Here is a 26,160-nt window from a genome sequence, read left to right as displayed (position 1 = left end):
GGACCAGAATTCCAGAAAACTATTTTGAGAAGCTTGTGGGAGGATACACCAATGCTTTCATCCATGTTATACGTTTTAATGCAGTTCTACCAAATACTAAGAAAGTGTATGTATACCTTTGAAAAAAGAATAAAAAACTATTGTTTTGCTCATTATTATGGCATGGACCAATAAGAACCTTAATCCTGCTGATCCCAGCTGACCTAAAACAGGAAAAGATTAGTCTGATTTAAAGTACATTTACATACATAAAATTGTTCAAAAAGCAAGCAAGGAAGAAAATAAAACACACGCATACAGCACAAAACGTATACATCATGTAAAAAAGTAAGACAGAAAATAAAACATTTATTAATATGTAAGACCTGTGAACTTTAACTACGAACTTGTGCATATTAATAATTTTCAAGGATTTAAGTACTTTTCCTATAAAACCAACACTCAACCTTTTAGTTTTGACAATCTGGATCAAAGTCACTCGACATGAAAAATCAACTGGACAAAAAATAAATTTTAATAATTTTTTTCAAATAAAGCCAAATTATTCTTAAAAAGCAAACGGTGAGTCGCTTTTAACCTAGTTAAAATCGCAGTTATTTCCTGTCCGCTGTCTCCCCTTCCAACATGGCAGCTACGTTGACGTATTGCTGCATAGGGCTGTGCATCTAAAATCGCGTAGAGCGCTCCCAAGTGGTAGTGAAACGAAACGGCAAATCTTCGGGAAAGCAAAGGAAATAAAGGTTAAGCTTGCAAAACTTTGCTAGGACTAACCGGAAATGATTTTGAAAATAAATTAATCCTTACACAAAATACATGACTGATCTGGGAAGACACGTATGTTGCTCCACATTAATTTACCAAAAACAAATATAAAATACAAATAAGGTGAATAATATTTGTAATATGTTTTTTATGAACTTTTCCCAGAAATCCAGACGATATTCTTTTATGGTAGTTTTATTTTGAAACGCTTAACCGGAAAGCAACAACCCGTTGAGCTCAAGTCTGAATCAAATGTTGGTAAAAGCACCGTGGCTGAAAAGTTCGGTTAAAAAAAATGGAAAAACTAACTGTCTCTCCAACTTTATCCGTGTATCCGCTGGCAAGATAAGGAACGAAAGCGATGGACCCGCTTGTTTTCTCCCTGGATCGATTTTCTCTCTGACAATGGTGTTGGGGGAAGGTAAAATCCCGATTTTCTCGGAGTTCCATTGAAAGTAAAATTTTTACTCATGGAGAAAGGAGCGAGAAGAAGTCGGGAGTCATGAGCACAGGTTTGTGTCGAAGCTAACTTTTCCTAGCTAGAGATCAGCTCTGTGGTTATGTTCACTTAAAGCTAAATACGAATGTTTGTTTTAGTTTTCTTAGTTTTTGCACTGTGACTGAACAGAAATCAACATTTTAAAGATAATAACGGTCGCTAGCATCCACTGACTCGTTGTTTTTTTTTTTTTTTTGTTTGTTTTTTATCCTACCCACCGTTAATTACTGTTTTTCATAATAACAGCTTTCAAAAAATAGAAAAGCATCGGTTTTCAGCTAAATGTTGGCTCTTTTTTAAATGAGAGTTATAACTCTTGGTGTGTGGCAGCTGGAGGGGTTAAATCCTTTGTCTTAAACATCTGTCCTGGTGTTGAAACAAGTCGGACAAATCATCTGTTATTACAGAGGTATAAACTGGTAGTATCAGCTTAATTTTAGATTGGTGTATGTAGTTCAATTTAATTGTACAATGCACAAAATAGGACATTGTCATAAACACGCAGGGTTCTTTTGCATAAAGCCACATTCTTTTGAAAAAGTACATTTAAATGTGTTCTGCTTTTTTCAAGCTTTTATAATTCGACGTACATATTTTATGAACCAGATTAAGTTGTTGGCATGTACACACTCGTCTTAGTCCTAAAACACAAAGTGATATATATTTATGGATTATTTTAAGGCTTAAAACCGCCATCCTTGAATTTAGTTGTAAGATTTGAGGTTAATAACTGCTTAAAATTAAAACAAGATTTTATCGCCGAATTATGAAGTAAGTCTTACAATTAAATAATTTATAAAGAAAGAAAAAAATAACCAAGTGAGTATGTTTCTGTTAAGGAAGGGTTATGTTTATAGGTTAATGTGAATGGAGTTTGGTGACCCATGCAGCTTGCTTGCTCTGCAGAGCTTTTTTTTTTTAAGTTGTTGGCCTTTTCGGAAACATCCGCTCGATGACTCCACTTCTCATGGTGTCGGCTAGCAAGGAGTTTCAGCCAGGAAAGCGGAAAATATAGCCCCACAAGTTGATTTCACAGCTTTTTATTTGTCAAACTTGGGTGATGTTTTGCCCTTTATTTAAACCAGGTTATTTCCCACTGGAGATCCAGCAGCCCACCCCTTCCCAATTCAATTTACAGTCTGTGGAAAATTACATACATGCCTGAGCCATGGCATCCACATGTGGCAAAATTTTTATTTTTATTTTTAGGTGTGCAGGGATACAAACTGACAGCCTTATCCGTTACCATGCATCATTTTATTTCTATAATTAAAAATTAGCGAATCTCGGTCAGATTTGATGAAGACTTTCAAGCAGAGTTAGGTCTGGACTTTGACTGGACCATTCTAATGCATGTTGATTCGTAATTATTTTTGGCACATCTTATCAACTCAGACCTGCTTTTCCATCCCTATTAAGGAAAATCCTGCCCACAGCATAATGCTGCCACCACTATGTTTCACTGTGGGGGATGGTGTTCAAGTTGTTGTGCAGTGTTGGTATTCCACCACACATAGAGTTTTGCATGAAGTCCAGATGATTAAATGGTGGTCTCGTCTGACCATAGCACACTGCAACATGTGTGCTGCCCCCCTCTACATGGCTTGTGGGAATGTTTCCCGCTTTCTTCTTGACACTTGTTCATGAAGACCAGATTTGTGGAGTGTAAAACTAACAACTGTCCAGTTAGTAGATTCTCCCACCTCAACCGTGGATCTCTGCAGCTCCAACTGAAGGAAAGCATCCCCACATCATGATGCTACCACCACTATACTTCACAGTGGGAAGGTGTGGTCAGGGAAATAAGCAGTGATGGTTTGAACGCTGCACAGCAGCATTCCTTGGTCTTTATGATGCTGTTTGTTCACTCATTTTCTCTGATAAACCTCTAAGGCCTTTACAGAACAGCTGGATTTAAATTGAGATCAAATCACCCTCTCTTTACTAATTAGACTGAATCTAAACCCAGTTAATTGCACTGCGCACCGCAGTTAACTGAGCGAATACAAACGTATCACACTTTCAGGTTTTATTTTGCAAAAAACTTTGTAAATAATGCTTGCCTTTCGTTTTATTTTATAGTTATACACTGTATGTTGGACTACGACTTAAAACCCCAGTAAAGTGCATTCAGGTTTGTGTTTGTAATTTGAGAGAATGTGTAAAAATAAAATGTAGGGGTGGGATTACTTTTGCAAGGCATTTACAAAAACAGGAAAGATGCTTAAATACGACTATTTGCAGTAATAAGTGCGACATAATAGAAGCTATGATGTTAGTAAAAAAAAAACTCTAGAGAAAGACTAAAATATCTATGTACATAATATATATAAAGAATGGCCTCCTAATCCGTTTTAGAAAATTAAATTGGCTCTCAGTTTTTACCCTCTGACCCTAAAATGGGCCCTTTGACCTCAGCCTAACCTTCTGCTTGCAGCTGTCTGTGCTAACATTTCAGGAGGTTGGAATGGGACATGCTTGAGCTTTACAGTAAGACCAAGTAAAAAGTGTGATTTTTTTCTGACTCTTTCTGTTTTTTTATTTTACATGCAGGTGTGAAGAAGCCTCCATTAGCTCCTAAACCAAAGCTCCCCGTTCCATCCAAACCACCCATCGCCCCAAAACCATGTCCTCTCTCCCAGTCCTCGTCGCTCTCCCAACCTTCTCCTTCTGCCCTTAAGAGGCCAAAGCCAGCTGTCGCTCCTAAACCCTGCCTGCGCAGATCCACGGCCTCTTCTTCACCGCCTGTTTCGGCCCCGCCGCCAAAACCAGCCAAACCCCTCAGTCTCTCACAGGAGGAAACTTTGGATGAGAACCTCTTTCATCTCAACTCCAAGAATGGGATTTTATCTGAGACGGGCAGACATGAGTCTAATTATATCATTTCCACCTGCTCGTGCTCTGGTGGGGAGTTTTCAAAGTGTCATGCCCAGGAAAATGGTGACACGACTGAGTCTGCAGCAGATTTTCACAAAGAGCTGCTGCAGAATGGGGTTTCCACTGACAAAAACACACAAGAAGAAGAGGAGAACCAGAAGAAAGCACCAACTGTTTATAAGGGTGCAGGGATTAGCAAAAAGCCAAGGGATAAACCTCAACGACAGAGACACCTTGATAGGGGATTAGTTAATAAAGAGGCAGAGAGGACTGAGGAGCAGAGGGAGAGAAAAGGTGAGGAAAGTGTGGTTTCAGGGCTAAACGGTTCAGACGTGCTGACTGAGGCCCAAACGACAGGCTTAACAGAGCGTATGTCAGCCTGTGATGTTGCAGGCAACATCCTGACAAGTATCACTCCACCTGAGTCTTCTCAAAGTCAGCCTGAAGTAGAAGACAGCGAATCCGTCAGCCAGACATTTCCAATCTGTTCCCAACCCGATCTGCAAGTCCCTGCTGCTCCCAGTAAGCCTCTCCCAGTCCCTCACCCACGGAAGTTCAAAAAGCCAGTCCTGGTGAGGCAGGATGGTGTGGAGGGTGGTGCTCAGGATCAGGTGGTGCTAACGGAGGAACAGAAAAATGAGCCTGAGCTGCAGCAAGCTGAGGACAAACTGAGTCTAGCTCGTCTGTCTCCCAGTACAGAGAATGAGGAGTTCCAGCAGGACGACTCTGAAACTCGGAGAGACTCGTGTTTGGTAGATTCAGAGACAGACGTTCCCGTTCCGCCTCTACGACAAACCTCCCTCTCTCCAAGCCTGCACAGAACTGCCCGCTGTTTGCTCAGCAAAAACACCTCCCACTCCTTAGACCTGCTCTCCCACCCTGACTCAGAGGGTCACAGTAATGAGGCTCAGCAGGTGGAGGAGGATGAGGAGGACGGGTACGGCGACTTTGAGCGGTACCCAATCTCCCACAGCCTCCCTAAGCAGATGAAACTGGGCTGTCACCCTCCGCTGGCCAACAGCCGGAAAGCCATTTCTGCCGAGGATCAGCGATCACCGAGGGCTCCGCCGAGGAAACCTCAGAGACACAGCCTGCCAGCACCGTCGCTGTCCTCCATCTGTCCTCCTGCGCCTCCTCATGCAAGCACCCCTATGAGAGAGCTGCCCCCACCTCCTCAGGAGAAAACTGCCTGGCGCTTCTCACGACCCTGCGTCACGTTTTTCAACCGTCGGATTCCCACCAGGAGCAGCGTGCCGCTCAAAACCCGAGTGCCAGCGCTAGGGGGCAAGCAGAGGGCGCAGTCCTTCTCTGCAGCTGACCTGGCGACCCGGGCCAGCTGCTCCCAAAAGAGGAGCCTCTCTTTCCGCAAGCTGCTGGAGCTCCGACTGTCTGTGAAGATGCTGCCAAAGCTGCTGGCCAAAGGGGGGCAATCCCTGGACTGCACCAGCTTGGAGTCCAGTGGCGGGGACAAAAGCCTGGAGCGGCCTAGCAGCTGCATTGAGGACACGGATATTCACAGGGAAGATGTGGAGTATGAGAACGTGCCGCTGTACGAGGAGATCCCGGAGTATATGAACCTGCCATTCCACAGCGCGAGGCCAGGCTGGCCACATGACCCCGAGGGAGGCGATGCAGACATCTACGAGGTGCAGGACCCCTTTCACAGATGCAGCGAGCACGACTACGAGAGGTGGGCTTATGTTGCATTGCACACACTTTTATATTGCTTTTAAGTTTCATAAATGTTATTGTATGAATTTATCAGAGGGATATGAGCCGGAAATTGATTGTGGGTTAGATCCAACTGTGGAAAAGGTTGATATTTAATCAATTTCTGAACTTTAAACTCTCCAAATAAGAAAAACCTAACCTTCAATTTACAGTCAAACATGTAGAGATGTCCTTTCTTTTTTTGCTTTTTGTTTTACATTTATGTGTTCTGTCTTTGAGCTTCTTCCTGAGAGATATCTGCATTTGACTTTTTAAGTTGAGTTGAGTGGGGTAAAAACAAAGGGAGTCCATGTTATTTCCACACTGGAGATTTTTCCAGCAGGAAGTTAAACTCCTCCCGATGGCCTGTAATTCCTGCAGACCCCTACCTTCAGTGCGAGAACTGCGACAGGTTGCGCAGGTGACCGAAGTGGTCCGTATGCATTAGAAGACAAATATGTCGGCCTCTGAGTCTGAATCTGTGGCTTTGAGTTGGAACAGAGCATTGATGTGCTCTGAGTGGGCCTGTTTTCCTGTGGGTTATTTTCAGTGACCGGAGCAGGAAATGTTTGAGAATTGCAGAAATTGCCACAGGGCTTTCTAAATAAGGGAAAATATACCTCCAGCAACCACCAGCCTCCTCCTGTCTGCACTTGCACCACGTTTAACCTCTTTTTAACCTCATCACCCTTTTTTTCCCCGTCCTCTACAGAATGTTTAGAAAGTAATCTTTCGGCTGGCTTGTTCTCATGCTGCATGAAAGGGCCAAGGAAAGTTCAGTTTCACATTACAGCTATCGCAAGATCAAGAAGGTGTTTTTAATTTATATGGAAGATGATTTTAATTTCCAGAATAAAATAGGTATAACCCAAAAAAGGTACAAAAATGGCATGATTCTAGTGGGAAATGATCAGCAATCAATTAAAAACAGGATGAAACCTCCAGTTATAAACAGGTTTCAGATACTGTTTCATGTCTCAAAGAAATGTACCCACCTCTTTGTTTCTTAGACCCTACTGGTTGGTTCATAAAGGCTACAACGGGCCAAACAACTGGAAACAAAATTAAACGTTGCATATCACTGTCTGTACTTTGCTGCAAAACCAACATAGTTATTAGAAAAAGAGCGATTAACCACAATACAGTGTTTCTGTAATTTTCAGGTATTTGAGTTTTTTCTTGCTTAGACCTTTTTCAAAGCAACCTTCTCTGGCTTTAACAACACCATCGCATGTATCTGATATGAAAACTGTCATTTGTTTTCACTTCAGATGATTTTTGCAAATCTTCTCAACCCGAGAACTAAGCCCTTCTGTTTTTGTTAGCATTATGCAGCAATGTCCTGTTAACATCCATGTATACCTAAAGTTCAGCTAAGGATAAGGGTGCTTATCAAGTAAAGTAAAAGTCTGGTCATGCAGTGAAGCAATCCCAGAGTCCATGGAAGTGGTACTGGTTTTGTGAGCAGAAACCTGGTGTTTGGCCCGTTTCTGCTGTCGGGGCTCCTACAGCTTTTAAATGTGTTTTAGGATTTTCCAGATGTGGAAAAAGGAAAATTAACATAAAGGTTTTTTAATTACACCGCTTTCATTTTCATTCTCTTTGTGTCGCAAAAATCAAAAGAAGTCTTCCTGAAAGAAAACAAGTTGAATGCCAAATTGTTTAAGATAATCGGAATAATAAACTAGAAGCAGGAGAAAGCTCAATAAAGTCCTATTTATCATCTGCTACATCTTCTATGTTCCTTCTGCATAGCTGATGCTGTCAGGATCGCTCCATTGTAGATCAGCCTTTAAAACGTGGAAGATGTGCTCTGCTTCTTAATTCAGCCTGGTATGCAGAGCTGGGTGTTTGTTAAAGCGGAGACAGAAGCAGCGAGCAAATTCGTGGTGTTTCCCAGGCATCCGAGCCTGTTAGGTTTATGTAAGTAGCCTCGGGCTGTAAACAAGTGGCGCTCTGTGCCCGATCCACAATGCTGGAGAAATGGAATGGAGAGCGGGAACACCAGGGATAAAGAAGCTGGGACAAAATGTGATAAATTTGGGCTTTTAGGTAAGAGAAAAGCAAATGGGCTGAAAAGAAATGTGAGAATTGATTTTGTTTTTATCTCTAATAACCATCCCGAGCCTTCATGGTTCCCCTGAGGGTGCCGGTGGGACCAAACAGACTGAAAATACTTTAATTCCTCCTGCTGTGAACATTCAGGTTAGCATCAGGCAGCTGTGTTCTGCAGGGAGAAAGAAGCCAGATGAAAACATTTGTGGCACAAACACGTTGCTGCTTGTTCTAAACTGGCAGAGGCTGCCTGTTTGTCAGTCGGCAGCAAGATAAGAGGCAGGTTTTAGGACAGGTTTAAATGTCTCAGATTGAAGAAAACAATAATGTTCTGGTAAAAACTGCATCATGTTGATAAATGTCATTTTATTTCATGTTTTTAATAGTTTGTTTAAACATTTTTATTTATTTTATTTTATAGTTATTATAAAATAGAACTTAAGCTGGAATTGGGTGCGCAAGGTTGAATTTTGTTGAATTTTCTCTCGTTTTAAACACAGCTCACTTAGCAAGTTGCACCTTGATCACATGTTCTTTGCGGCCATCAAGAAGCTTCTGGTAAAATTCTGTCTGGATATTTATACGGTTCAGTTCACTGGTTGAGTTTATGGTACAGTTCCTGGGTTGTCCTGGACAATTTCTCTCATTCTAAGGTGAAAGTTTGGGCCAAATGGTTGAAACTTGGACACAGTTATATATTCCAACAGGACAGTGATCTTAACCACACATCAAAACTGGTTTTGGAACAGGCTAATGTTAAATTTCTACAATTACTTTCCCAGGAGCACAAATCTTAGCATATTGGAAAGATCCAGGAAACCAACTAGTTTAAATGAACTCTACCAATTCTGCCAAGAGGAATGGTATATTTGAGGGCATATGTATAGTTTTGACCCTAAATGGAGGGTATGGCTGCTGAATATCTGGAAAATATTTAATTGTGATGCCATTACAGACAATGTTCATGACAATGCCAATTAGTATCCCAGATATTGGTCTGGTAGGGGTATAAAGGGCAGTTAGTCATCCAGGTGCCCTTTAATAATATTATATTTAATATTAAATATATATGTCAACACTGGACCCACATCCTGCTGTTGCGATCTGAAAAACATGTTTGTTCATCCAGGAAGAGCTTAACTTTCATAGGGGGCGTGCAAAGAGGAAACCTTTGCTCTCTAAGAAAACCATGAAGACCAGACAAGACCAGGACTTTAGACAGATGACAGACCAGAACAAAGGACATGTTTGGCATGAAGCAAGTACAGCATTGCAGGGAAAGAACCTCATAGTAACTGTAAAGCATGGAGGTGGAGGTGTCATGGTCTGGACATGGTTTACTGCAGCAGGACCTGGCCAGCTCACCTTCATAGAATCCATCATTAATTCTGTCGTCTATCAGAAGGTGCTCGAGGGAAATCTGAGACTATCCGTTAAAGCAATGAAAGATTTTTGATTTAGAAAACAATGTTTTCCATCCTTTCTCCACCAGTTCACCAATTACTACATCCGTTTTACATCCTCCGCACTGTTTAGGCGTTCTTTGGATTATTTTTCTAGTTGTGGTCATTTATTTTTGGAGTCCAGTGGTTAGTTTTATGTTCTGGGAATGCTTCAGTGAGGTAAATATTTTCCTTGGACATTACAGTCAGACTTCTTAGCATTGTGTAAAAGGTTTTTTCCAGCTAGGTGACTAAGCCCAGGATTGGGATCATTGCACAAGTTTTGTCTAAACTTTAATTATCCACGGAGTATTTTGCTAAACACCCAGTCACTCTACTGCAGAGACATATATCTAGAAAGATGTATCTTTAGTCGTCCACTGACCCTCACATCCTCTTCGTGTTATCCCAAACAGCGACTGGCTGAAGGACGATGTCCACTCTGAGGAGGAGGAGATGCACAGTTCAGACGAAGAGGACAACAGCTCCACCTCCAGCAAGGAGCACCTGGACGAGGCAGACAGACAGGTATTCTTATTTCATCCTGTCTGGAATTTAAGCAATTACAGAGCAATTTAATGACTCACCTCAAAGTCAAAAAGTAATTAAGTATGGAATTAAAACCAAAACATTTGCTAATACAGTGTGATTTACGACATCCAGAACTGCTGAGGCTAGTTACACAACATGAAACCTGCTGCCAAAAACATGGAGTCACCGTCACGAGTCTCAGAGGATGTTCATTGAGTGGTTTTAATTTGAGCAAAATAAAAACAAAAAAAACAATCAAAGATGTGAGGCCTAAAATATATTTTTATAATAAAAGTCACTTGTTAAAGATAAGATAAAGGGAAAATTCATGGAATCACCACTGGAATTAGTATTTCTGTTACAAACAAAGCTTTGGAAAGGTTATTATGAACTTTTTCACCTTCCAAACACAAACTAATTTAGCAAGATAAAACCAAGTGCAACGAATTACCTTCAAAGGTCTTGTAATTGATTAATAGAGTCCACCTGTGTGTCATTCAATCTCACTGAAAATCCAGCTCCTCTGTGAAGGCCTCAGAGGTTTTCTGCCAAAACATTAGAGAACAAACAGCATCATGAAGCCCAAGGAACACAGCTGATAGGTCAGGGAGAAATATGTGGACATGCTTAAAGCAGGATTAGGTTGTAAAACTATCCTAAGCTTGCAATATGTCACAGAGGACAACTGCAAGCCCCACAAGACATAGCTGCCCACTTAAACTGACATAATAAGTCCTGTTTGCCACAAACCATTTAGGTGACAAAGCAAGCATGTGAAAGATGGTGCTCTGGTCAGATGATACCAAAACAGATTTTTTTTAACCTATATTTAAAATATTGACCCCTGACAACACCACACCCAAGGTGAAATAAGGTGGTGGCAGCATCATGCTGTGGGGATACTTTTCTTCAGCAAATCAAGACCAAGGACCATTTTCATGCAGTTAGAAGAGAGTGTTTGCAGACCTGAGGAAGCTGTTGTAGCTAGCTGATTGGCTTGCTTCAACATTCATGCTAGTGGAGCATTTCTAGGTCACAATGACCAACTCATATCGGCTCTGGTGACTTCACACTCACTGGGTGCACGCATGCTGCCAAGCATGTTTGTTGACTATGAGAGGCTTTTAGAAGTGGATGAGTGTGTGTTGAAAGGGGGTTGGTGAGCAAACACAGAGGGGCTGCAGGTTCAGGAATAGCTGCCTCTCTCTGTGAAACAGTTTTTTCCTTCCTTTATTCGTCCTCCATGACCCTCTCCATGATGCTGTCAACACCTGGGTCTGAAGCCACTCAATGTTCTACAAATACAGTCTCAGATAGGAGCAGCAGGGACATTTCAGTCAGGCAGGGGCCAAGGCCGCCGTCCAAATGAAGTGACAGAGCGACCGCCCCATTACCATCCTCCAGCAGAAAGAGAGGAGACCATTGCTTGATGATTTTAAACACCAATCATGGTGATCTGCAGTGAGTCTGTGAGTAAATACTGTTTGGTTTTTAGCTTTTCTGAGGGATCATCTTACTGTTTGTGTTTGTCGCCTCTCAGCAGGAGGATGAGATCAAGAGGAAGAAGGTGGTGCACATTGCCCAGGAAATCATGAGCTCAGAGAAAGTGTGAGTGTTGCATTGATACAGTGCTTGTAGCCTGTGCCTAAAAGTGTTGTAAAATAAATTTATTCCCACTATTTTCAGGTTTGTGGACGTCCTAAAGCTTCTACACATAGTAAGTGTCGCTTTTATTCATCTGTTTGAATAGCCAGAGGACATGCATTGCCTTCTGGGGAACAATAAAAGACAGGCTTAGTTTTGTTCGCTGTGCAGATGCTGGCACTCTTTGAATGATGATCAAAGCTTTTTCTCTTGATGTGTGTCATGTTTGAGGGTTTACTGGTTTCACTGGGACAGAAGCAGCCAGGTGAATACCTTACCACAATGAGCAAGGAGCTGCTTTGATCCTTTCTTTTTTTTTGGAACACTGTAAAGGGAGTGTGTTTGTTTAAATACAGGAAAAACTTTAAAGAGATGATTAACATCCCATAAGATGGTGTTATATTAATATTTGTATTGACATCTACATTAGGTTAGCGTAGTATCATACATGTGGACTATGAAGTGACAGAGGTTTTATTTGATTAAACTATCCATTCCTTTTTTCAGGGTTTGTTTTGAACATATCTTTTCAGTCTGGAATGTGTACAGAAACCATAGTTGTTTAAATTATGATGATCCAAGTTACCAAGCTACCACGTTTTGATACAGAAATCATTGTTGTTTAGACTTATGTGCTGCTTTGAATCTTGCCAATTACACTATCCTCCTAAAACAAATATAGGTATAGGGGAAAGAGATGAAAAATAGGTGAGAGTTTTGAAATTCCTACCCTCTGAACCACTTTGCCTTCAATCCTTGGCAACAGTTCATTGTCGGGGCCTCGACTGAGTGATGGTGTACCTCAGGGATGAGGTGTTGGCCCCCTTCTGTTTTCTATTTATATGCTTCTTCTTGACCACTTTATTCATAACAATAGTGTATACTGCATTTTTTTGCAGAAGACTCTTAACTATACATGCCTATAAAAGTCCCAGCAGCCTTGTTAATCTTACAGCTTGTCTAACATGGCTTTCTTCTGAAAGGGCCAATCATCCAATGACAGTTCTTGATATGGGCAGTTCTGGTTTACCAACCAGGGTCGCGTTTCATCAAGCAAGGAGAGAAAAATAATTATCTGACAGTTGTGGCCCTAGCAAGTTTTCTTGTGCTAAGTGTAAGAAGAAGGAAATATGGCTTCATGCTGCGGCTTGTGAAGTTCATATCTGATTCTTCTGATCCAGGCTATTTCAGAACTGCCACTGTTTACATGAATTTGAGCCTGCAGAGGGGTGTTTTGCATTTTTTAAACAATGATGCTTTTATCTCAATGATAATGAACTAAATGCAAGATTGTTCATTTTCTGGTGTGTGTGTTGCCCTGCGATGGACTGGCGACCTGTCCAGGGTGTACCCCGCCTCTCGCCCATAGACTGCTGGAGGTAGGCACCAGCTTCCCCGCGACCCTCTATGGAATAAGCGGTAGAAAATGACTGACTGACTGTTCATTTTCTGACATCTTGTTGTGTCCAATATGTATATTCATGCTGCACCATTCATTTATTAATAGGGATCATTGACCAACTGACTACAGGATGTTTAGCTTTGCACAAAGAAGAGCATGCAACAAATGTCCTTACTGCACCCATAAATCTCTTTATTCCCCCCTCTGAGTATATATTTAGACTTTAAGATGAGGTGGAGATTTTATTTTTTATATTCTACATCAAGTCAACCAATCTTTTGATGATGGGAACAATAATCTTAAAGTTTTTTTGGATGCAATTCTACTTGAGAATCACCCAAAAGCTAAATTTTATATCAGCGCACTGATAGAACAAAAGTTAAGATAAAGGGAAGGCTATGTTCATTTCAGCTCACAGACAGAAGCAAGAGAGCTTCTAACAGCCTCTAATGTGAGGGTCCACCTGTCTGGTAGCTTGAGTAAAAACCAGAGAAAATTCTGCAGGGGGAAGGGCCAGCAGTGGGGCCAAGAAAAGAGGTCAGATAACATTCTTCTGGCTCTGTAACAGCTGCTTCCTCAAGCTACAAGCCGTGACCTCAACACATGCATACCTATCATAATTCTCTGCGTAGTATGTGCTTATTTGTCTGATCTCTTATATCCGGTTTTCATTTGATTTGTTTTGATTTACTTTGTGAGCTGGAGTTATTTTGCATTTTTAAGTCAGAGCACAAGTTAAACCGGACTTCGGTTCTCTGCTCGGCCTCCCTGCTTCCTTCCAGGTGCACGTGTGAGTTGTTGCGCTGGGCAAATTCAAAATGCTGACCCAGCCGTGTCATAAAATGTGTGAGGGAATGGGCAGTTTATGAGATGATAACTAGGTGTTCCTGTTCAGCTGTGTCTGTGCATGCCTCTGATTTAAACCGGTTTGTCTCTTCAGGACTTTCGGGATGCTGTTGCCAAGGCAACGCGTCAGAACGGGAAGCCGGTAGTGGACGAGCGGATCCTCAGTCAGATTCTGTACTACCTGCCGCAGCTGTACCAACTAAACAAAGACCTGCTGAGAGAGCTGGAGGAGAGGGTGGCACACTGGTACACTCCCACTTATACCACTTAATCATGATCATAAATATCCTATCAGAACCACTGCATGGGCACTTTGTTACCAGCAGCCTGTCAAGTATAATCTATTAAAGGAAAAAAGCTACACAAACCAACCTGGTCCTGTGTGAAATCATGAATTAACTTTAATAAACCACATTTTTTCAAGTCAGTTTAACTAGTCACACTCAGGTCTGATTACTGCCTGACCTGTAAAATCAACAAATCCCTTAAATAAAACCTGACTGACTATATGAAGCAGGCCAAATGATCTCAAAAACGACACATCACGCCCAGATCTAAAGAAAATCAAGAAGACGCGAGAAAGAAAGTTATTGATATCTATCAATAAAGGGTTACAAGTCATTTCTAAGGTTTAGGGACTCAAGTAAACCACAACGGAGAACCTTCCCAAAAGAGGGCGACCTATGAAAATTACTCAATGACTCAAACAGGAGGTCGCAACAGAACCCAGAACAACATCTAAAGCGCTGAAGGCCTCACTAGCCTCAGTTAATGTTTAACAGTAAGAAAGAAACTGGGCAAAAATGGCCTCCATGGGAGAGCTCCAAGTCCAGAACCACTGCTGACCAAAGAGAGCAGAAACGCCTTCCTCCCATTGGCTAAAAACATCCTGATGATCTCAAGGACTTTTAAGAAAATGTTCTTTGGACCGACAAGACAAAATGAAAAGCAAAATACAGTCTTTGGAGTGGCCTAGTCAAAGTCTGGAACAAAATCAGATTGAGCTGCTTCGGCACAAACTTAAACTTGTTTTTCATGCTAAAAGACCCTTACAGTGTGGCTGTATTTAAACAGTTTGGTGTTAAAGACTTATTGGCACTTTTCACAGTTGTAGCTATGGCCCCTGGTTTTTCACAGGGCCAGTTTAGGTTAGATTGCTTTTCTTCTTTAATAAATGAAGTCATTGAGTCATTTATCATTTGAACACTGCTTTTTAGATGTACTTAGGTTGTCTTTGTCTGATATTAACATTCGTTTGAAGATCTGAAGCCTGTGACAAAAAAGCAAAAACCTTTAAGGGACACAGGTTTGCTCTTTTCTATAGCTTTTAGTAATAATTTTCCACAGCACAACCCTAGTGCAATGTGACAGATCTTTGGAGAACCTGTTTTAGTAATTTTAACTATAGAAAGCAGAAGATTGAATGGAAGGTAAATCTAGTTTTTAAATAACCCTCAGGCGGTGGATTCATTGCAGCCTCTTTAGCTTACTGACAAACTGACCTTCCGTCTGTTAACAGGAGCGACCATCAGAGATTGTCGGACATTTTTGTCCAGAAAGGTCCGTATCTAAAGATGTATTCCACCTACATCCGCCAGTTTGACAACAACGTGGCTCTGTTGGACGAGCAGTGCAGGAAGAATCCTGCATTTGCAGCCGTCGTCCGAGAATTTGAGGTAGATTTGGACTCTGATTTCATTTTTTTTTCTGTACTATAGGTGGATTGCAGTAGCATAATCTCTCACAAAACTTTTTACATTTGAGTACACAAGAAAAAACTCCTTGTAGTCCAAAAAATTAGAAAAGAGTCTTGGAGTCACCAAGTCTCCATAACAACCATTAGAAGAAGTCTTTTTTGTCCTACCATCACAAACATAACTGTGGAGATTTGTAAACTCCCCTGGGACTTTAACTGGAACTGTGTCCTCTGGTCAGATGAGACCAGGATTGTTCTTTTTAGTACCAAACCTTCCAGGTGGGCTTAGTCTGAACCAAGGGGTGAAAAAATGGAAAATGCCCACTGTAAAACAAAGAGAAGGAGGCTTTATGCTGTGGGCTTGCTATTCTACCAAAGATGGAAGGAAACTTGCTAGAGTGCATGGTATCGTAAAACCTGAGAGGTACCTCTTTGTTCTTAAAGTGGGATTTTTTTTTACATTTTCCAGTGTGTGAATATGCTGCAGCAAGACGAGATGGATTTATTTTAAGGCTTATGGGGAACTTTCAGTCGCTAGCTTTCAGTGTAAATATTGTTTCTGGTACCTTTGCATCATCACAGCAACTCAAATTTAAATGATTTTGAAGTTTTGTTGTGTTTTGGGGAGTTTGTGTCGTTGTATGTGTTCACGGCTGCACTGGTCAACAGCTTTCTGTTTGTTTTTTGACTCAGATGAGTCCGCGATGTGCCAGCCTGGCTCTGAAACACTACCTTCTGAAACCAGTGCAGAGGATCCCTCAGTACCAGCTGCTGCTCACAGGTACAAAGTCCTCCTTCTCCTCTTCTCCTTCCTTCCTTTGCTCTGTCCTCTGAGCGCTGTAGGTCACCAGTTTATTAGATCATGGCACCGCTTTATTGGCAGCATGAGAGTGAACCTTGTAGGGAAGCCAGGATTTCTGGTCTCGGCTGCATTGGTGGACATTTCTGTAGTATACTGCCACCTTGTGGAAAATTATTTCCTGCAGTTTGCATAGAAAGACACATTCTGGACAAGTGGGAAAAAGATCAATTGGTTTGTTTTGTTTCTTCATTTAGTGTCAGTGGCATAAATGTGCACCAAATGACAAAGAAAAAGATGAAATATTCAGAACAGATAATTAATGTTGGAGAGCCAGTCTGGTTTTGATAAGATTGAAAACATTTGTTAATTTTTTTATGGTAAAGAAAAGTTCAGCTATCTTTAAATCAACTATATTTATTTGTAATTTTTTAAAATATTTGTTACAAAAAAAATAAAACGAAAAGACCTCACTAAGTTTTAAAGTACTAAAAAGATAATGTTTAAAATACAATAAACTATAAAAATATGAAATTAAATGAAACAGTGTTCATGCTTATAAAATGAATAAAATATAAACAAATTGGAACAAAGTTAGCTGGAACCTATTAAAATACTGGGGACTAGTTTTATGTTCATAGCAAATGAAATAAAAGTAAGTGTAGCGAAGTGAAAAGTAATTAAACTAATAATAAAATATGAAAGTAAATATTAAAAATATGCTGAAAAAATATACTAATGACAAATTATTGATATAAATACGACAGACAGAAAAAAATAAACAGTGATTAAGTCCAGATGTAGGAAACACTATAGGTAAATTTAGGAAATCTCTCAACTGATAAGCAGAATTTAAATTATGGCAAAATGAAAAAAGATAAAGCAGTTATAAAACTTTCAATAAATAAAGGAACTGAACACTATCCCAGGTAATAAAAAACTTGACATATACCTGAGTTTTGCAGTAAAAGAACATATATATTTAAACCTCCTTCTACTCTTTTGCAGATTATCTGAAAAACCTCCCTGAGGACTCTGAGGACTATAAAGACACACAAAGTTGGTTGAAGATCTGAGTTTATTTCTAGTATCGTCTGTTTGGAGGCAGAAAACATGCCCTACACTGATGTTTTACATTTCCTCTCCATGCAGCTGCACTCAGCGTTGTAAAGGAAGTAGCCAATCATGCTAATGACATCATGAAACAAGGGGTAAGACTATTAATCACTTTAAACGCACTCGGTTTTGCTGCATCCCGCCTCATCGCTGTGTTGCTGTTTTGCAGGACAACTTTCAGAAGCTGATGCAGATTCAGTACAGTCTCAACGGCCAGCATGAGATCGTTCAGCCAGGCAGGGTGCGTCCTGGAACTTGTGCACGTCAGATTTTTGTTTACATGTTCAGACTGAAGATGATAATGACTAAACAAGAACACTACTGTAGGTTACAGTTCCAGAGGTTATGGTGTCGAAGTCTTTTCAGAGTCACGAAAGCCGACTGCTCAGCCTTTGGACTCTGCATGCTGTGTGTTTTTATATGCAGCCCACTGAAAGCAAACATGTCCCTGTTTCCAGGTGTTTCTGAAGGAGGGGACTCTGATGAAGCTGTCCAGGAAAGTCATGCAGCCACGAATGTTTTTTCTGGTGAGCAGCACGGTTTCCACTTTGGCCTCCTTTTTTTCCCCCCAGAATAATACATGTACTGGAATTACAGTTGCATTTTTACACTACTGGAACCTGATTGGTTAACCTGCACATCAGGTCCAGTCACCTTTACTGGAGCGTCGTTAGCTTATTCATTAACTTCTGTCTGTCTTTCTATTTTCCAGTTTAATGATGCACTCATGTACACCACTCCGGTCCAGTCTGCCCAGTATAAACTCAACAGTGTTCTATCACTGGCTGGAATGAAGGTTAGAAATACATCAGAACCACTGTTCACAGTGTTGGTTTGCTGCTGATTCTGGGTTTCCTTTTGCTCTTTGTCGATTGTTAACATAATTCTCTTTGCCGTCTGTTTATAAACCACAGCTTGGTCTGTTTCGGCTGTCGCAATCAAGAAAATCTGACATCTTTGTTGATTTTTGTTATGTTCCCAGGTGAGTAAGCCCAGCCAGGAGGCATATCAGAACGAGCTGAACATCGAAAGTGTTGAGCGCTCCTTTATCCTGTCTGCGAGGTCAGCACTCGGGTGTCAGAACAACATTACAAGCTTCAAATGTTAGCTGTGACTCTGAGTACTGATGTACTTTGTGTTTGCAGCTCGGCTAAAGAGAGAGACGAGTGGCTGGAGGCCATCGGCAAGGCCATTGAAGACTACACGAAGAAGAAAATAACTTTCATATCGAGCCGAAGTCAGGAAGAGGTAAATATTGATCTGTGTGGGCACACACTGTGTTCAGCTCATTTACATTTCTCTCTCACTCTGGGCTTTAAGAATAGCCTCTACAATCAAGGGGTTATTGACACCCTCTACCAGCATGGCAAGCCACAAAATATATCATTGCTAAAGAAGCTGGGTGTTCACAGAGAGTTGTATCCAAGAATTTAAATGGAAAGTTCAGTGGCAGGAAAAAGTGCTGTTAAGGCGCACCAACAACAGGAATAACCACTGTATTGAGAGGACTTAATTACCAACATAAATAATATTTTTGATAATGTTCTATTTTGTTGAGATGCGCTTGTAAATTAATCCTCATACTCTATCCTTATAGGCAGAGGGTGTCATTGACAGTGGTGCCCCTTTAGGTTCGAAAGCTCCCATATGGATCCCAGACCTCAGGGCCACCATGTGCATGATCTGCACCTGCGAGTTCACCCTCACATGGAGGAGGCATCACTGCCGGGCCTGTGGAAAGGTCTGCGCGACATTTATGATCAACCTTTTCCACAATAAAATAACCCAGTCCTAACCGTCGTGCCATGTGTTTCTGACAGGTGGTTTGTCAGGCCTGCTCCACCAATAAGTACTACCTGGAGTACTTGAAGAACCAACCAGCTCGCGTGTGCGACCACTGCTTCGCCAAGCTTCAGGAAAACAGTGAGCGATCTGAATAATGAGCAGCAATTAGAGAAAAGCGATAGCATTTTTATGTCGTTGTGTGAATTTGATACATGCAGTCAATAGGTTACCTGTACTAGTCAAAGCAATCTCCATTTCTGTCATATACAAAATTAGAGTGAGCTGTGTTGGGCCAAAATGTAATCTCAAAGATCCTCTGAGGGGAAGAGGACTCTCTCATGCCAAAATTTCAAATTCAGATCATATTTTTTCATATTATTAGGAATTAGAAACTGTTATTAAACATTGTAAAAGATTAATGATTCAGTGATTGTGTAATATAGCCATTCTAGGTGACCGCTGTGCTTCATCATCAACATCTCCGATTAAATCTGGAGCGTTTTCCTTCACTAGAAAACAGAAGAAGATTCCTGCTGCACTAAAGGAGGTACAACACATGAAAAAGTGTGCTTTCATTCAGTATATTCAGTGACCCTGATGATCACTATCTGGCTATCTGCACATATCCAGGTGTCCGCCAACACAGAAAACTCCTCCATGAGCGGCTACTTACACAGGTCCAAAGGCAACAAGAAGCACTGGAAGAGGCTGTGGTTCGTCATAAAGAATAAAGTTCTGTACACCTATGCTGCTAGCGAGGTACTCTGCTTGAGCCCGCAGATGTTTTCTTGAACGTCACACGGCTCTGCTCGCTCTAAACTAAGCGGTTATGTTTTGGCGTAGGACGTGGCGGCGCTGGAGAGCCAACCCTTGCTGGGATTCTTCCTGAGGGAGGAGAAGAACGGGCCGGCTCAGAAGCTGCAGTTCAAGCTGTACCACAAAAACACGCTGTTCTACATCTTCAAGGCAGACGACATTCCTACAGCACAGAGGTGCCCAACTACAAAACAAACCCATCCATCCATCCATGCATTAATCCATCCGTCAGGTCTCTATTTATAGTCTGAACTGCAGAAACATTTGTCATAAATTCATAGAGTACTTTCTTTAACCTTAAAAAAGAGCACTTAGTTTGAGTCAGGAATAGTTTATAGCTTCATAAAACAGACCTGTTGTGAACTGGCCCTTCTCTGAGCTGCATCTCATCATTCATAAATCATAAATCAAGCTGGGAATATCCCACACATATGTAAGCTTTAAAATATCAGGCTGCCAAAGAGCATGGAGTGAAGTTCTGCAGAGTCGTTACTAAGAGTTGCCCAGACTGGACACCTTCCTTGGCTGAAGCACAGTGTTCTGTCCAGTTTCAGTCTTTTCCTAACCAATAAATGCTATTGCAAAGAACTTATGTGCATGACGCTCCAGTTTTGGTGCGTTTTTGCAATGAATCCACAAGCCAGCTGGTCGCACAGACTGTCTGTAATCACTAGATCACAACCCTGGAAGTCAGCTTAAGCCTTGATAAATCAGTCGATACGAGGCTATGGCTACCTTCGGCTATGTCTCAGACCAGCAGCGGGTAAATTTATGGCACAAAAGCAGCTGTAGTCACAAAACTGACTTTTAGCATTTACACCCCTGAGTCAGGGGTCACCTGAAGAGGGCAGTGGACAAGAGATGTCCTGATAGTCTGAGAACTTTGGAGAACCTTTGAAAGGTAGAGTGAGCACATATTAGCAAGTCAAGATGTGGGGCGCCTCAATCCTCCTACCACAGAGGACTGAATGAATCATTAGAATCAAAGAGTGGGTCCACTTAGTTTAAGGATTGGCACTTATGGAGCCAGGTTATCGTACCTTTTTATTTCCTTTTTGTTAGCTGTACAGGAAAAATGCCACATTATATGCTTAAAAGGTCATTTTTTAGATTTACTGTATTATCTGCAGGATTGGTGGAGATGAACAAGAGATTAGTTGTAATAAGGTTTACAGAAAAATAAATCAAATATACAGTACAGACCAAAGGTTTGGACACACCTTCTCATTCAAAGAGTTTTCTTTATTTTCATGACTATGAATATTGTAGCTTCACACTGAAGGCATCAAAACTATGAATTAACACATGTGGAATGATATACTGAACAAAAAAGTGTGAAACAACTGAAAATATGTCTTATATTCTAGGTTCTTCAAAGTAGCCACCTTTTGCTTTGATTACTGCTCCACACACTCTTGGCATTCTGTTGATGAGCTTCAAGAGGTAGTCACCTGAAATGGTTTTCCAACAGTCTTGAAGGAGTTCCCAGAGATGCTTAGCACTTGTTGGCCATTTTGCCTTCACTCTGCGGTCCAGCTCACCCCAAACCATCTCGATTGGGTTCAGGTCCGGTGACTGTGGAGGCCAGGTCATCTGGTGCAGCACCCCATCACTCTCCTTCTTGGTCAAATAGCCCTTACACAGCCTAGAGGTGTGTTTGGGGTCATTGTCCTGTTGAAAAATAAATGATGGTCCAACTAAACGCAAACTGGATGGAATAGCATGCTGCTGCAAGATGCTGTGGTAGCCATGCTGGTTCACTATGCCTTCAATTTTGAATAAATCCCCAACAGTGTCACCAGCAAAGCACCCCCACACCATCACACCTCCTCCTCCATGCTTCACAGTTGGAACCAGGCATGTAGAGTCCATCTGTTCACCGCACAAAGACACGGTGGTTGGAACCAAAGATCTCAAACTTGGACTCATCAGACCAAAGCACAGATTTCCACTGGTCTAATGTCCATTCCTTGTGTTCTTTAGCCCGAACAAGTCTCTTCTGCTTGTTGCCTGTCCTCAGCAGTGGTTTCCTAGCAGCTATTTTACCATGAAGGCCTGATTCACACAGTCTCCTCTTAACAGTTGTTCTAGAGATGTGTCTGCTGCTAGAACTCTGTGTGGCATTGACCTGTTCTCTAATCTGAGCTGCTGTTAACCTGCGATTTCTGAGGCTGGTGACTCGGATGAACTTATCGTCCGCAGCAGAGGTGACTCTTGGTCTTCCTTTCCTGGGGCGGTCCTCATGTGAGCCAGTTTCTTTGTAGCGCTTGATGGTTTTTGCGACTGCACTTGGGGACACTTTCAAAGTTTTCCCAATTGTTCGGACTGACTGACCTTCATTTCTTAAAGTAATGATGACCACTCGTTTTTCTTTACTTAACTGCTTTTTTCTTGCCATAATACAAATTCTAACAGTCTATTCAGTAGGACTATCAGCTGTGTACTGTATCCATCTCCTGCACAACACAACTGATGGTCCCAACCCCATTTATAAGGCTTAAAATCCCACTTATTAAACCTGACAGGGCACACCTGTGAAGTGAAAACCATTTCAGGTGACTACCTCTTGAAGCTCATCAACAGAAAGCCAAGAGTGTGCGGAGCAGTAATCAAAGCCAAAGGTGGCTACTTTGAAGAACCTAGAATATAAGACATATTTTCAGTTGTTTCACACTGTTTTGTTCAGTATATAATTCCACATGTGTTAATTCATTGTTTTGATGCCTTCAGTGTGAAGCTACAATATTCATAGTCATGAAAATAAAGAAAAGTATTTGAATGAGAAGGTGTGTCCAAACTTTTGGTCTGTACTGTACATAAATAATTCAGATCTATAACATAATACATGAAAGGAATATTGCAGAAAAAGTGCTACTCACAGTAAAACGATGGAGATCCAGTCAATTTAAGAAAAACATATTGTTCTTTTCTCTTTTAGATGGATCGAAGCCTTCCAAGAGGCAATGATTCTGGAGCAGTAGTCCCTCCTATTGCCAGCTGATACACATCGAGTGATCAGCTCTAGAAGGAGCTCCCATCGGACGGATCATGAACTGCACACAAAAACATTTTAGGCAAACAACAGCTTTGCAATGTGGACTCAGGTTGGGGTTCAGAGCGGGTCGCAGACGTGGGTTAACAGTCAAGTCCAGAAGCACGTGTGAGGAAGTACGACCAAACTGTGCAAAGGCTCTTCAAAGCCCTCGCAAATCTTCAGAAGTCTAAAGTCTGGGAATTGTATTTAAAAAGCTTTGAGATGAAGGAATCACTTCTGTGTGAAGCAACATACACTCACTGACAAAAAGAAAGCTGAGCACCCAGATGGTGAATGTTAAATTAAAGCAATGTCGTCCAGCTGTACTGAAATAATGAGACCACATAGAAAACGGAGCTCAATGATGGTTCTGGCACTCCATTGGACATTGGTATGAGAGGACATAGAGCTGTGGGATACTTGGAAACTGCAGATGCCCATCACAGTAAGTATTAAAAAGGCTACAAACTGACTCAGGACTCACACAGATGAAAGGTATGTAAAATCGACATAAAAGAACAGGAGAAAACATATAAAAATACTATTAATGTTAAAATAGAAGACGTCATTCTCAGGCCTCATTGCTCTCAGTCCTTTTTCTCTCCTGTCGTACACCTAAAACAAGTTTCAACTTAACCTATTATATTTATATCTAATTAGAAACCGTTTATGGACAGGAAGTGAGGTTGGAAAGGCCCTATTGGTATATGTGCCAACTTGAAAGGGGTTGCAGATTGTGTGGACGTGTTGAGAGTCTGCAGCTGTGTTATTATTGAAAAATTCTCCCAAAATAATTAGTCTGTGTTTTCTATCCACTATAAATGCCATCTCAATAAATCAGAATACAATGGAAAGGCTCGTTTATTTCAGTAATTCATTTCAAGAGTGAAACTTAATTACATAGTCATAAAATTTCAATGTTCCATTCTGTAAATGTTTACAGTTAAAGCAAATGAAAACCCAAAAGTCCAGCCCAAGTTCTCTCAGATAATCAGAATCTTGCATTTGACCAATAAAAAAGTGTTTCCTATACAAACATTCTGACCATGTTACGGTAAGATGCCCAGCAGACATTCATTGGCACCCTTTAAAAGAAGAGTAAACACCAAAAGGTTATTGCTAAAGAAGCTGGCTATTTACAGAGTCTTGTATCCATTGATGGAAAGTTGAGTGGAAGGAAAAAGTGTAATAAAAAAAAGGTAAATAAGCAAAAGGATTGTGAGGCAAAGTTTATACTAGAGTTTGGGGGAGATTCACAAGACGTGCGCTGCAGCTGGAGTCAGTGCTTTAAAAGATGTATGCAGGACAAAGGCTCCAACTGTCACATGTTATGCTATAAGGCACTACTGTACCAGAGATAATGTCAGAAAAGGCTTACCTGGGCAAAGGAGAAAAATAACCAGGCTGTTGCTTAGCAGTTCAGATGTTTCTTTTCAGATGAAAGGAATGTAGGCAGTGATAATACTGGGAGACATGTCATCTGCTGGTTCTGGTCCACTGTGTTTTATCAAGTCAGTGCAGCTGTCTACCAGGACATTTTAGAGCACTTCATGTTCTGTCTCCTCACAAGACTCATGGAGATGATTTTATTTACCAACAGGACCTGGTACCTGCCCACACTGCCAAAGGTACCAACACCTGCTGTAATAGCCATGGTACCACTGTATTGATTGGCCAGCAAACTGGCCTAACTTGACCCACATCTCAAAAATCTTAACAAAAAGCCCCTTTGCATGTAGATGGAATGTGCAAACAAAGCAGAAAGTTTCTGTTTTTCTACATATCCACCGACAGTCACTTTGAGCATCCAGAGACCTGGTTGATTTTGGAAATAACCTGTTCAGCCCTCTGTACCGTTTTCCTGAAGGCAGAAATTTGAGGAAGTGGTGACTTGGATAAAAAGTTTGGGTGTTTGCACTGTGCTCAAATAAAGGAAAATGCAAGCCATTATGTTTTCGGTTGATCATCGGATGCTCAGGCAACTGCCTGCTAACATATCAATCCATTTATGGTGCTGCCTGCCCTCTGGTGGCCGTTCGAGACGCAGCAGCTTCTTGCAAACTGAATCATTTACACGCCCACCCAAATTATGTCCAAATACACATCTGGGTGCTACTCTATTGTTATTGTGTTGTTGTTTTACTTTGTCAGTTTGTGTAAGAAAAACCCATTGCCTGCAGAGTAGTTAAAAAAAGCAGTTTTGCCTGAATAATCTATGCAGAATTTAAGGAACAAGTTGGGATTTTACTGTGAAAATCCAGCTTTAACACAAAGCTTTTATGTTCATCTTAGTGCTTAACATAGTTTAGCACAAACACAAACATTTTATAATCCTGGTGATCAAACAGCATCCTGGATAAAACTGGAAATATCACATTGTTTATGTAGATATTTTTCCAAATGTGTTTATTTTTTTTATTTGTTTTGCCTGTTTATCTAAACCAGAATGTTTAAAAGTTTTGCTGACCTTCTTCTTTTTTTGTTTTAAAAGCCAAGAGCTAATATTTATAAACTAGGAACATTTATTGTCTGAAAAGCGCAGGCTGCCACTTATTTTCAGATTCAGAGTTTTTTAGAAAAGGATCAAAATCCTTATTTTTGGTTCTATATTTGCACGTAAACACTGTGGGAAGAATACATGAATTGTGTTTCTTTTAAGTGAATGCTTAGATGCAAAGATTTTTAGAAGTGAGTAGTCTTATTTTACAGACACTTTGGCTTTCATTTCCCCTGCTGTTAAAATAAAAATGAATTGTTTTTCAGATTCATTTGGCATCCGTTTTTTTGTTTGGCATGTCTCTTGCCAGGTCACCAACCATTTCTAGTTTAAAAACAACAATTTATCACTTTTTTTTACAACAGATTTCTGATGACAAATCTTTTTATTTTGGTCAAAATTTATCTTTAGGTCTTTTTGGCTTGTGTTGTGTCAATGAAATGTGGTTGTTTAGTTAAAAATGAATAAATCTGCTGCAGCCTGTTGTGAGAATCAAGTTCTAAGGCGTTCCTCTGTGACTGTACTTTAACATTTTGTAAACAGTTTGTCTCTTATAAACAGCATTTCTAAACTGTCAGGCAACAGTTTTTAATAAAGTGTGTATAAAAATATTGATTATCCTCATGATCATTTGTGGCTTTGCTAGTTG

General features: G+C 40.9%; 1 protein-coding gene across 2 annotated transcripts; it reads left to right on the top strand.

The window, feature by feature from the left end:
- The first annotated feature begins 1,024 nt into the window (after positions 1-1,024).
- fgd6 (FYVE, RhoGEF and PH domain containing 6) lies at positions 1,025-26,122 on the top strand. 2 transcript variants are annotated; one of them, XM_047389516.1, is made up of 21 exons: positions 1,025-1,274; positions 3,815-5,828; positions 9,762-9,873; positions 11,417-11,484; positions 11,563-11,593; positions 13,863-14,014; positions 15,288-15,444; positions 16,158-16,245; positions 17,272-17,322; positions 17,416-17,474; positions 17,549-17,620; positions 17,838-17,906; positions 18,092-18,175; positions 18,362-18,441; positions 18,525-18,627; positions 18,977-19,120; positions 19,200-19,302; positions 19,608-19,711; positions 19,795-19,923; positions 20,008-20,156; positions 22,919-26,122. In XM_047389516.1, exons 1-21 carry the CDS (start codon positions 1,265-1,267, stop codon positions 22,959-22,961), a joined length of 3,822 nt encoding a protein of 1,273 aa, XP_047245472.1. In that variant the 5' UTR covers positions 1,025-1,264; the 3' UTR covers positions 22,962-26,122. The 2 variants fall into 2 exon arrangements, with proteins under 2 accessions (XP_047245472.1, XP_047245471.1); XM_047389515.1 differs by having other exon boundaries at positions 1,034-1,183.
- Positions 26,123-26,160: the final 38 nt, after the last annotated feature.

Source organism: Girardinichthys multiradiatus, chromosome 17, assembly GCF_021462225.1.
Source record: "Girardinichthys multiradiatus isolate DD_20200921_A chromosome 17, DD_fGirMul_XY1, whole genome shotgun sequence".
NCBI lineage: Eukaryota > Metazoa > Chordata > Actinopteri > Cyprinodontiformes > Goodeidae > Girardinichthys > Girardinichthys multiradiatus.
The sequence above is the reverse complement of the archived record's forward strand: the minus strand, read 5'-3'. Positions and strand labels throughout refer to the sequence as shown.